General features: G+C 52.0%; 1 protein-coding gene across 2 annotated transcripts in view; it reads left to right on the top strand.

Moving 5' to 3' along the window:
* Nucleotides 1-592: 592 nt before the first annotated feature.
* The window catches only part of LOC137450660 (gamma-aminobutyric acid receptor subunit beta-4), a 78,033-nt gene continuing 65,917 nt past the window's right edge, over nt 593-12,708 (top strand). The window contains exons 1-2 of one of the 2 annotated variants that reach the window (XM_068157472.1): nt 593-756; nt 4,971-5,059. In XM_068157472.1, the coding sequence (XP_068013573.1) occupies nt 677-756; nt 4,971-5,059 (169 nt within the window). In that variant the 5' untranslated portion in view covers nt 593-676. The remainder of the gene's footprint in view (nt 757-4,970; nt 5,060-12,708) is intronic. The other variant, XM_068157471.1, reaches the window with a different exon arrangement.

The following is a 12,708-nucleotide window of genomic DNA, read 5'->3' as shown; positions in this document are numbered from 1 at the left end:
ACACTCGCTTTCTCCTCCTCCTCTTCTCTGAAGGTGGGTAGCAGGAGCCATGCAACATCTGCAGAACCGGATGGCAAAAGAGCAGGAGGAAAAATAATCCAAGTGGAGCGCTCAGGAGACACTGAGTTCATTTTGCATTTTTCTTTCTTTTTTTTTTTTTTAATTTATTTTTTTCTCCTTTTCTTTTTTTTTTTTGCTTATTTTTTTTCTTCCCCCCCCCCCCCCTTCCCCCCCTTTTTTTTTTTCTTCTTCTCCTTCTTCTTCTGCGTACCTGTGAGATTTGACTTCACGTTTTTTTGCTGAGCCCATTTTGGGGCATTTTGTTTTTCTTTCTCTTGGGATTTTTTTCTCCGTTGCTAGAGGATGTCTCTCGTTGAGAGGATGCTGAAAGGAAGAAGAAACGAATTCTTTGACTGGCATTGAAGGGGGGGGGGGGGGGAAATTTTCCCCCCATATTTTAAAGGTGGTTTGTTGGTTGGTTTTTTTTGCCATTATACTCTTTCTCTAGGAAATCATTACCCGGGGGGAGGGTTGTTTTATTTTTCCCTCTCCCCCCCCCCCCCTTTTTTTTTTTGTTTTGGAGGGAGATTTCAGAAGCTCCTCCATCCTTCTTCCTCCCTCCCCCCCCCCACCCCCCCCCCTCCAAATTTTTTTTTCCTCCTTCGTCTTTGTGGAAATGTGGACATTTCAGGCAGACAGATTGAGTGGAATTGTCTCTGCTTTAGCAGCTCTTTGTCTCGCCTGCTGTGCGCAAAGGTAAGGATTGCGATCCCAGGCTGCAGGGACAGGGGGGCTGGTACAGAATTTGTTTGTTTTGTTTGGGGTTTTCTCCATCGATCTGTATGTGGGAAAGGGGAGGGGGGCTCTTTCCCCAGTTGCTTCCTCTGCTGCCTGCTGTTGTTACTTCACAGTCTGTGTCATTTTAGGGGGAGGAGGGATGCTCATACATGAGATGTGGAGCAGGTTATCTGCAGACCGAGCCCACCTCACAGCCCACTTGCAGTGCGTCCATGTCGGTGTCCCCCCCTCCTCCCCCTTCCATACGCGACCCTGGGGGAAAATGGCAAACCGAAGCCTTCTGCTGTGGAACATGGTGTCCGTAGGAGCCGAGGGAGTGCATGGCACCGAGCTGTGTGCATACGCACCCCGGCACAGGGCTGCCTTGGCCGTGCCTGTGCCTGCACACACGCAGCCACACACATCCGAGCGTGCTGTGCCTGTAGCAAAGCCCCGGCTCTGCAGTGCACGGGAGGCAATGCCTGTGTCTGTGCCTCCACGCAGATTGATGGCACTAACATCATCATCCGTGGGTGCCATCCGTGGGGATGCATCTCTGCTTGTGCACGTTTGGCCGTGCTGCACACACATGTGCACCACAACACACCTACGGAGCATCGCACGCTTCACCTGCTCTGCCTGTAGCCATGGAAATGTTTGCACTACCACCCTGCATGCTCGGGCTGCAGCTATTCCTGGGATCCGCCTGGAGCACTCGGAGTGATCCAAGCAGCCAGAGGTGCAGGCACTCACCCAGCCTGGACAAGGTGTACAGAGCACACCTGTTTGCTCCAACATAGGCATTTATCCACTGCCTTCACACACAGGAGTAGCGCTGCCTACTCCTCCTCGCCCTCCCTTCTCACACACGCAGGCAGGTGGGTTTGTACCTCTGTGCTGACAGCGTGCATGAATTCTGCTTGGGAGGGAGCTGTGGCATTTCCTTGCTCAGCCATGCACGCTGAGCAATGTGTTCCCAAGGCACACATGCAGGTCCCTGCACAGGCTTGCTGGATATACAAAGATTTATGTTCCCATAGTTATAAACATGCACATGCGCAGACTCGTGCCCACTTCCTCCACACCATTCATGCATGGTTCCACTCTGTGTGGACACAGACACAGGCATGCTTAGAGCTGGGGGCCAAGCACATGCATAAAGGGCAATGCCCTCAGCTAAAGCCTTGGCTTACATGTATCCTTGCATGTGTGTTTAGATCTACTTGCATTCAGGGCTGGGATTCACCTCTGCTCTGCATGTGTGCCTGTGCACCCCTTGGAGACAGAACACTCTCCATGTGCACAAGCCTCCAGCGACTCCCACACATCCCAGCCAGCAGCAGGGTGCACACATATGTAGAGGTGTTTGGCTGCAAGTGTACGTGGCTATGCGAAGCACGGGCACGCTCCCACAGAGCCAGGGACACAGCATTCAAAGATTCAGCTCACAAGCTGGATGCACGGTGCTCCCTCAGCGCATGCAGACCCACATTGGCCAAGAATAGCACTTACATGCAGCTGCTCACCCACAGCTGGGCAAAGGCAGAGCCTGCCTGCTCAGCAGGAGGGATGTGGCTTTTTGGATCAAAAGGAACACTGAGATGCAGAAGACTTTGCCCTTAATCATGGTGCCAGTTTATGCCCTCTCTTAGGCCAATTTGTAGCTAACAAGGAGGAAAGGGCCCCTATAGCCCTCTAGGCAAATTTGTAGCTAACAAGGAGGAAAGAGCCTCTATAGCTCTGTTCCCACTCTGCCCCTTTCTGCAGGGCCTGTGGCACATTGGTTACTGTCTCTGCCTCAAATTCCTTGCCTTGTATTAAGGAGGTAAAATGCTTCCTAAGTTTATGTCCTCTGTGAAGCTGAACAGAAGTGTTTAAATCCCTTAAGAAATACATAGTATCTATATTATGAATATGGAAATCTATGAATATGGAAATCTATGTACCTAGGAATGGCTGTCTAGAGATGAACAAGTGCTAGTGCACACTGCCAGTCCCCAGTGAGCACATATTCATAAGCATGTTGCAAAACCCCATAGACCTGTATGGAATTCCACAGGTGCAGGTGCTGTGAAAATGTCTACCTGTGCACATCTCTCTGGCCTTTTTGCAATAAGCAAAGCAATGTGATGAAGAGCTGTACCCCTCTGAGGTGCATGCTCGGTAACACAGCTCAGGCACTTCCCCTCACAGCATGGGTGCTGAACGGTTTGTCTATGCACCAGAACTGGGCCTGAGAAGTGTGCTGCCTGACATTTGCACATCCCTGTTTGGCTGATACATCCCTGCACACTCACAGGCTGTGCATCCAAAGCCTTAACACATACCCAGACTCCCAAGTGGTCCCATATGACTTCACCTACATCTGTATGGAAAGTCTGGACACCTAGGAATGTAGTCTCAGGCAGCCACAAATGCCTGTTCTGGTCCTGCATAAGTTGTGTTCAAAGCCCAGTGTCTTATCATATCCTGATGGGCCCAGATCTACACCCACAGTCACCTTGACATAGACTTGGATGTGGTCACACACATGGACACACAGGTTTGGGCACCTTTCACAGCTCTATCCTTCAGCTCCAGCACATTCATGTGTCTAGATGCCTGTGTGCACAGGCAGGGAGGTCTGCACATCCTCTGTAGAGTCAGGACAGGATGCACATCTGTGTGTGTGTGTGTGTAGACATACAGACACATCAGTGCCAATCCCAGTGTCCAGCAAGGCACAGGGCTGGCTGGCAGAGGCAGTGCTACGGTACTGCTTTCCAGCTTGACTTGGATGGATGTGGGAGGTGGTGCTGACAGGGAGACATGCTGTTGTGGGTGACTGCAAAGAGCAGCAGTTGTCACTGGCAGGGTCCCTATTCTCATGCAAAGCAGGGGATGAGGGTGGCACAGAGGCTGGGTATTCAGGCAGAGAGGCTGTATACCCCGCAGGAATGAAGAGATCCAATATTTTTAGCATCCTCTGCTTTCTGGTTTCCCGTCTTCAGTTTTGCTTCTGCTCTTGGGCTTTTTTTAGAGAGCTCCCTTCTTGCTGTAATGGCTGGAGGAGCTGGATCAGTGTGTTGGGGAGGACATCTGCCCTCTCTGTGTGCAAGTCAGGGGATCAGGAGGGAGAGGAGGGCTCTGGCACATAGAGGGAAAGGTGGGCTCTCCTTCCCTGTCTGTCTCTAGACTTGCATTACTAAGAAGTCCTGGTGCTGCTGAGTGGCAGAAATGAATTCTTACATGCCAAAGATCAGCCATATGTTGAGGCCATAGGCCAAGAGGAGCATTGGTTTTTTCCCTTCAATAATGTGAAAAAACTACCTGGCTGCACTGAGAAGCAGAGGTTGCACTGGTGTGTGTGTGTGACAGTGCAGGGCACCTGCTCCAGGGAACTCCTGTAGTGGGGACCTCAGTGAATGACAGCTCTGTGCTGTGCAGTGTGAGACCAGGAGCAAGTGCCCAGTGTGGCAAGGGGCAGAGAAATGAACCCTGCTAGAGGGAGGCCGCATCTGCCCCTTCCATGGGGTCATGGAACAATGATACTGTAGTGAAAGGATAATTCCTACCTCTATGTGTGAGAGCACCCACCTCCAGGCAGGGCACAGTGAGGTGTCTGGAGTGTGTGGGTCATTGGCCTAGGAGGAAGAATGCGTAGTGTGCAGTGCCTGCATTGAGGGGTGCACCAGCCTGGTGGGACTGACGGAATACAGGCACACACCAAGCAGGAGCATAAGGGGTTGGAATCTGGGGTACTCAGCAGCCAGAAGAGGAGCCAAAATACCTGCTGAGACTCTTGTGCCACCTCCCAGGACAGCTTAGGACCTCTGGCATCCCTGTGGGGTTTGTGTGCAGGTCAGGGGTTGAGCACTGTGCCAGGAACAGAAAACATGAGTGGGAAAGGAAATGGGGAGGCTCTGCCCATGGCTGGGATGTCTGGAGCACACACAGGTGCTTTGGTGCCTGGGATGTCTGGAGCACACATAGGTGCTTTGGTGCCTGGGATGTCTGGAGCACACACAGGTGCTTTGGTGCCTGGGATGTCTGGAGCACACAGAGGTGCTTTGGTGCCTGGGATGTCTGGAGCACACATAGGTTGGTGCTGTGGAATGAGAGGAATGCTGCAGCACTGCGCCCTGGCCAGGACCTCTGCTCACATGGCCAGTTGCACATGGGATGACAAAGAACTCTCTTGTTTTGTCTTTCAGCCCATCCACTGGGAATATTTCTGTGGTGAAAGAGATTGTGGACAAACTGCTGAAGGGCTATGATGTCCGCCTCAGGCCTGACTTTGGAGGTATGGTGACGACCGGTGGTGGGGAGCAGAGCCCAGAGGCCATCGCGTGTCTGTACCGCTGGCTTGGCCGCTCACAGCATGCACTGACCTTGGGAAACGCTCCCTTCTGCTGTGTCCTACCCTTACTAGCCCTCAGTTCCTTTTTGCCTTCTTCCTTGTGTTTCTTTCTTGCTTCCTGGTTTCCCCCCTTCTCTCCCTGGCTCCCCTCCTCCCTACTGCCATCCATTTCTACAGATAGCTGGGTTGTCCATGGTGTGATATATCTGGGGACACTTTGCTGGCACCTCTGCTGACACTCTCCTTTTCCTCTACTCCAAACTTTTCCTCCCTCACAGGCAACATGTCATCCCTCCCCCACTTCCCAGTGACAGATATTTTAGCTCTTTTCCCTACAGAGGGTTGGGAGGGGATCATTGGCCGGGCTGCTGGTTTGCCAGGCTGCCCCCTCAACAACATGGGATAAGATATTCCCTGGGGAGCTGGTGGCCTGGATGCTATTCAGTAGATACAAGGATCAGCAGTTCTTCTCCTGTGTCCTGTGATAAAAAAAAAGAGAGTGAGAAAGGCTTTCTCTTTGTTGTCTTGGTGGTGATAAACTATGAAATAATCCTTGGGTGTTAATTAATTCCAGGGTATGGTTGAGGTCCATTTATTGGCATGGAGCAGGTAATGGAGAACCAGAGCTGACTGCACAGAGAGGAGGATTTAGAGGACTTCTGGCTTCAGCCTGCTGAGCTTGGCTGTTTTCAATCTTTTCTGGGCAATGATATTTCCTCCTCATGAGGAGAAATGTGGGACTGGAGGCTCTTCAACCTTCAGGAGGACAAGAACCACATTGAAATATCCTTCTCCAGATGACTGCTGGGAAGAAAATTCATGCTTGTGCTCTCAAGGGGGAGAGAAGCCAGGGCCAATTCTCTGTTGACACAAAGGCAGAATTTTATTCCAAAGGGCTTTATCCAAAGTTCCTTGAAGCTGGGGGTGGAAGATTATCCCCACCAATTTCACCAGGTCTTGATGCCACCCTGGTGTATTCCAGTTTCCCATGACCCATGAACGAATCTGTCTCTTCCCAAAGCCTTTATTTTCCCTGCACTTCATCCAAGCCTACCCCATCCTCTCACCTTCCCTATCCTTCAGCAGAGCCTACCTTCCCTGCCCATGCCCACCATCCTCACCGACCTCAACACCGTGCCCTAGCCCGGGGTGGAGCAGGAGCTTTCAGGAGGCAGCACCAAATGCTGCTGGATCCTCAGGAAGGGCTGTTGGAGGGGCAGATGCTCATCCCTCCACAGCTTATTTAGGAGCATCTGGAAATTCAGTTAAGCTCAGTGAGGAGCTGCTTTGGAGGGGCTTGTGGTGCTATGCAAGGAAAGAGAGGTTCCCCCTCTCCCTGCTTTCCTTTGAAGATGGGGTATGGCTGGATTTGATTTAAAGGCTCTGTCTAGGAGAGAAGAAATGCCCCTACTAGCTGGTCAGTCCAAATCCCAGGAACTGATGCAGCCACACTTTATGAGGGGGAGAGGACTGCAGAGAGAACACCAGAAGTGCAGAAAAGCATCTTGTAAAGCACTGAGATGATTCTGGTACACTAAACCAGTGGGTGATCTGGCTGCTCAGGGGCACGTAACAGAAGGGTGCAGCAGGACATCATGGGGCTGGAGATCCAACAACCCAGGTCCATTTCACAGCCTGTGTGCTCTGGTATTAGGTCCCCAGAGCATCCAGCCACCACCCCAGGGCATGGATCACTCCTTCCTTCAGTCTGGGCAGGGCAGCATGGGGCTCAGTGCAAGTGGTGCTGATGATCCTGGCAGGTCTGTGCTGTATAGAGGCTGGGCTTGGCAGGCACTGTGTCCTTCCTGACTGTAAAATGGATGAGTTTGGGCAACCACTGGGTTTTATTTGATTTTATTCTGAATTCCCAAAGTACAAACTGCATTTTCCCTCACTCAAGCAGAGAAATAGGAAGGTGATGGTAACCTTCTTATCTGCAGTTATCTCACCATTCCCTTTCGTGCTTTCTTGTCCTTCCTTTTGCTCTTGGGTGCATAATCCTGGCTGGAAGCAGCAGTGAGCACGCCTTTGGTGCTCAGTGTGCAAGGATTCCCACCCTCTCAGCGTGTGTGTGGTCCCCTGCCCCTAAGGACAAGCTAATCTGGACAAAACTGCCTCTGCAGCATTTACAGTTGAGGGAAGGGTGGGCAAAGAGGTGAATCTGAAATCTGGAGACCATGAAGATTACAAACCCAGGGGAAAGAGGTGGAAGTTTCCTCACTTCGCTGCTGGGCCCCAAGCTCATTTGTTCTCTTAGATTTTTGGGTCCAATCCATTGCTAGGAGAAATCCAACAAGATCTTGCCCCTTGTGGCTTCTAGTTAATCCACAGCCCTCCTGTGGAGAGCGTGAAACTCCCCTGAGTTAATTGTGTGCAGCTAGGAAAGGCACACTTCGGGCAAAGCTCTGGAGCCTGTGGGTACACAGAGCTGCTCTCTCTCAGGGATGTGTGGGACTGGATGGAACTCCAGTCCTAACACCTTGAGCCATTCTCCAGGACATTGCTCCTCAATCCCCATCATGCTCCACTTGGACTTTCCTGCCACCCCAGCTGGACAAGATGAGCGTAAGCCTTCTCTACTGTGGGAGGCAATCACTCTTCACCCACTCATGCTCTCACCCTGTGAAGATCAGTAAGGGTGAGCTGTGAATGGCCAAGACAGCATCTCAGAGGGGTGGTGTGTCCTACTTGGAGTTGTGTGTCCCAGAGGAATGGCATGGGGCTGTCTTCAGGGCTGGTCCAGCAGTGAAGGAGGGATCTGGCAGGACAGGTAGCTAGCTACCTGCAGGGGAAGTGGAGAAGAGTGTAGTAAAGCAGCTACCACTCTGTTACCTGTGAGCCAGGAGGGCTACTCGAGAGAGCACCTCTACAAGCCAGAACCCTTGGCACTCAGCAACTCAAGGATGAGGTCACTTGGGGCAGGAAAGTCAGAGCAGCTGGTGCTGAGCACCCCAGAAGTGTAGGCGGACAAATGTCCTTCCGAGATAGGTTCCCACGTGAGAAATACAGCTCACAAAAGCAAAAGCCAGGCTGCCCTCCCTCCCTTCTCTGCTCTTTCCCTGCTTGCTGTCCCCACATCTTCCTCCTATGGGAATGTTGTTTCCTTCTTGCCATCCTCCCCCCACACCAGTGCCTAGTGGCAGTCAACCCTGCACTGTCCCCTCCTGCCCAGCCCTGTGGGCAGGATACCATGTCCTCATCCTGGAGTGCCCCTTCCATGCACCCACAGCCTCTGCCCACGGAGCGGGAGGGGGCTGGGGGCCCTTTGGGTGTGGAGGCACCAGAGGAGCCTGTTCCCATGCACCCCTTGTACTCCTCACCATGGTGAGGCAGATCTTGCACCTCACAACCTTTCTGAGAGAGTCAGCACTTCCATGGCGCAGCAGCCCTTAGGATGCCCTCCTCACTCCAGCACCCCCACCACAGCCCTGGGATGTGGTTCTTCAACAGCTCCAAATGCAACTCCTGGCTCCCCAGCCCTCTTTCTTTTTTTTTGAGAGAGACAGAGAGGGAAAGAGAACTCAGACTAATGCCAAAAGGAGGACAGGCCTGCTGGGGATTGCAGTTCACTTTTTAATTTTGAGATGCCTCGTTAGCTCTGGGCCAAGCTGAGTGGCTGAGAAGCATCAGCTACTTGCTCTCCTCCCCTCTCCCCCACCCCTTTGGAAACCCATTAGGCCAATGAGCAGGTTGGCTCTCAGGGGTGGTGCTGTGGCACTGAGTGTGACGCGCTCATCTGAGGAGCTGGGCTGAATGGAGGAACACAGGGGAGAAGCTGGAGCCATGTGGAGGTGATAGAAAAATCCCAGAGCAACTTCTCCAGAAAGCTGTCTGGGCTTAGTGAGGGCAGCCTGAGGAGGTCAAGCACCAGGTGAAGTGAAGTGGAAGGGCTTGCAGGTACATCAGTCCCTGGGGCACAGGTAATAAAGCCTGGGGAGCCACGGAGAGGTCCTCTCTTGCTTCTCAGCCACAGTCTTCCCAAGCCTCAGAATAGCACACCATGTTGGAGAGATGTGGGACAGTGGCAGGGTGGGACATGTAGGGACTACAAAGCCCAACTATTGTGGGCTGGGCAAGATGTCCTGGGACTGAAAGGACAGGGGGATCATTGCAAAGCAGGTCTAAGGGGTTTGGCCAGGGCTGTGGTGGGGTTCTGCAACAGTGTTGAAGGAGGGATTTTCAGGATAGGAGGGAGATGCAGCCAAGGCTCTTGATCTGCTGAAGAGGGAGATCTGTCCTGGTACTGCAAGATCAGCAATGATGCAGAGTGAGGTCTTTTGGCAGGGTATGCTGGGGAGCCTGCTTAGCTCTGGGGGAGCAGGGCAGCACATCTCACAGGGAGATCAAATTGTGAGTGAGTGTCATCCAGCTGGCCCTGGCCTGGGAGATGGAAACAATGTTTGGTGAATGTATTGCAAGCCCAATAATTACACCACAGTAAGGTAGGCAGGATGCTCACTGCTTAAGACTGGATGAGCAGGGGATGCTGCAGATCAGGTCTGGGAAGCATTGCGCAGCAGGAGTGAGGGAGAGAAAGAGGTTTCAGAGTGGCATCCTGGTTCTTTTAAGTGCTCTTAGGCACTCACTTTCAGAAGCATTAGTTCCATAGGAGGAAAAGAGGAAAAGAAAAAAAAAGAGAGAAGATTGTACTGCCCCAGGGTAGAGAAGGCAATGAAGGAATGGCAGGAGGATCCCGCTTGAGCTCAGTGACTCAGCTGCTCTCTTTTGGTGCAACATTTCCAGCCCAAAACTTTGCCAGAGTTCCAGGCAGATGGCTCTGCTTCTCAGGAGTGGGTAGGAAGGGCATCTTTTATGATTTCCAAGTGTCACTTACAGATCTTGCTAGCCAAAAGCAAAGGGAGGGCATTCTCTGCCCTCAGCCCACCCAGAGTGCAGGCTTCCCGGTGTTTCTCCCGGGTGGTGTGCACAGTGTCTGCAAATGCTTAGTGACAAAGGAGTGACTGGGAAGTCCTCAAAATTAGACACTGAATCCCATGTTTTCATGCCTGTGCCTCCAGCCACTTTCCCTGCCCCATTTTTAAATTAAACCTCCCCAAGGGGAATTAGCAGTTTGGATAGAAATGGATGGATGCTCATCGATTCTGTGGCATGGACCTAGCTTCCCAGACCTTCTCACCCTCACCCAGTCTCATCTCTCTTGACACTCAACTCCTCAGTTAGCTCAAATGTCTTGGCCTTCCTTGTTCTCTCCCCTGCCCCTCCTGCCCTCAGCCCCTCTGCACCTCCTGGGAGACCCAGCCTGCCCCTAGCTTGTTCCCCAGCATTTCTTCTTTGAAGGCTGCTTCTTCAAATTTGGTGGACACGGGGATGAAATCCTCAGCCCTCCCCTGCATAACAGCACCACTTCAAACCCAGAACTGTAAAAATAAGGGGCTGCTGATGCATAGAGTCATAGAATCATAGAATTGTTAGTGTTGGAAGGGACCTCACAGATCATTCAGTTCTACCCCCCCTGCCATGGGCAGGGACACCTCACACTAGATCAGGTTGCCCAGAGCCACATCCAGCCTGGCCTTAAAAACCTCCAGGCATGAGGCTTCCACCACCTCCCTGGGAAACCTGTGCCAGTGTCTCACCACCCTCATGGGGAAAAACTTCTTCCTAGCATCCAGTCTGAATCTACCCATTTCTATTTTTTTCCATTCCCCCCAGTCCTCACTCCCTGACACCCTCAGAAGTCCCTCCCCAGATTTCTTGTAGCCTCCTTCAGATACTGGAAGGCCACAATTAGGTCTCCTCAGAGCCTTCTCTTCTCCAGACTGAACAGCCCCAACTCTTTCAGTCTGTCCTCATAGGAGAGCAGCTCCATCCCTCTGCTCATCCTCGTGGCCCTTCTCTGGACACTCTCCAGCACCTCCAGATCCTTCCTGTAACAGGGGCTCCAGAACTGGATGCAGTACCTAAAGTGTTGCAGTGAAGCATCGTCAGTACTTCAGGGCTCTGAAAGTGGGGAGGCTGGCAGCTGAATGCGGCAGCAAGTGGAGGGGGGCCCAAGCTCTGGCCCATCAGCCCTGTGTGGCTGGGAAACAGTTGGTCTTAGTAGTCCTGCACTGGAGGGAATGAGAATTTGGTTTCTTACATTGTCAAGGCAGGTAGCATTGCACATTGTTAATGCTTCCTGACAGTGTCCCTGCTTCCCACGGCACATAGGGTGCAGCCCCAGGGTTGTGGTGATTATGAGCAGCAAGCTTGCTTGGACTTTTAAAAGGGGAGGGGGAACCTGTAGGCAAAAGGGTTCAGAAAGAATGAGCTGAGGCCTGTATGTGTTCTTGGTTTGGTTTTTTTTTAACCTCTCATAAAATATTGGAGAGTGAAGCTGGCAGCACCTCCATCAAGGCTGGCCTAGGTGCATGCGTGGCACGCAGGTGCCTGGTGCTGCTGGTGACCCCATGGCACAGTCCTTGTGGACCCACCCCCCTCGGTGCCTGTGCTGCATCCCAGAGTAGTGGTGCTGCTGCAGGAGGGCTGGGCTGTGGGGCTGGGAGTCGGGCAGCCTGGCATGGGGAGAGGTCCTGAGCTGCCTGACCTGGAGACAGTAGGAGCTGCCCACCTGCCTAAGCCTGAGAGCTTAGTCCTCAGGTCTCCAGCTCTCTTCCCCTCCTCTCCTGTAGCAAAAATATTTAAATCTCAGAGTAGACAGATGAAATTTTCCTTACCCTTCTGAGATGCCTTGAGCCAATTCTTCTGCATGCTTTGAAACTTAGCAGGAAGGCTCTCCCATTGCCAGGGCCATCTCCTTCACTGTCCACATGAGAAATTGCTCAAAGCTGGATGCAGGGTTAACCTTCAGTGATGCATTTCACAGAGCCTTCCTGCAGTAGGAAATATCACCCTCCCTTCCCTCAGGCTAGAGAAGCAGCTCTGGAGTTGAACGAGAAGCAGCTCTGGAGCTGAAAGCAGAGGAGTGAATACGGATGGGGTTGGGGAAAGTAGGAAGAGAGGCAGGAGCTGTTTGGAGAAGTCTGCAACTCCCAGTGTCACCTGGGGCCAAAGGAAAGGTGGGTATGCCAGCAGGGCTGCCAGTAGCCCCACTTTCACTCCTGAAGAAACAAAAAAGGTGTTAAAAAAAGGATGTTCTTGGTCAGTAAAACAGGCTGCAGCTGTGCAGCCCTCACTTCATCCCCATTGATGTGACTTCTGGCTCCAGACCATGGGTCACATCCTCTCTAGGGCTAATCCAGAAGGAAGACGACAACCTCCTGCTGTTGTGTCTTACTTCATTAACTGAAGTGGCAGGAAATGAAAGGATCCAGTCCTTCTTGGGACATATGTGGATGTTAACACATTGCCACATGATGGGATTTCTATTTTTTCCACTTTGCTCTTTTTATAGGAAATACATGCTGTGAGAAGGATTTTTATACTGTAAAGTCAGACATTCAGGACTGCAGAAAAGTCAGGATTGGGGTTTCTCCCTAGATCTATATTTGGCCCCTTTGTGAGCGTGCATCAGCAGGCAAGGTCCAACAGTTGCTTCCTCTTGAACACCTCCAGGGAGCACGCAAGAGATGCCATTAACACAGGGAGTGGACCTCTCTTCTGCCTTTCATTCAGGATGAGGACAGAATAGC

The sequence above is a fragment of the Melanerpes formicivorus genome, unplaced genomic scaffold, assembly GCF_026170545.1.
Source record: "Melanerpes formicivorus ecotype bairdi unplaced genomic scaffold, bMelFor1.0.p_v2 SCAF_37, whole genome shotgun sequence".
NCBI classification, from domain to species: Eukaryota; Metazoa; Chordata; class Aves; order Piciformes; family Picidae; genus Melanerpes; species Melanerpes formicivorus.
Note: the sequence above shows the minus strand (reverse complement) of the source record. Positions and strands in the feature narration are given on the sequence as shown.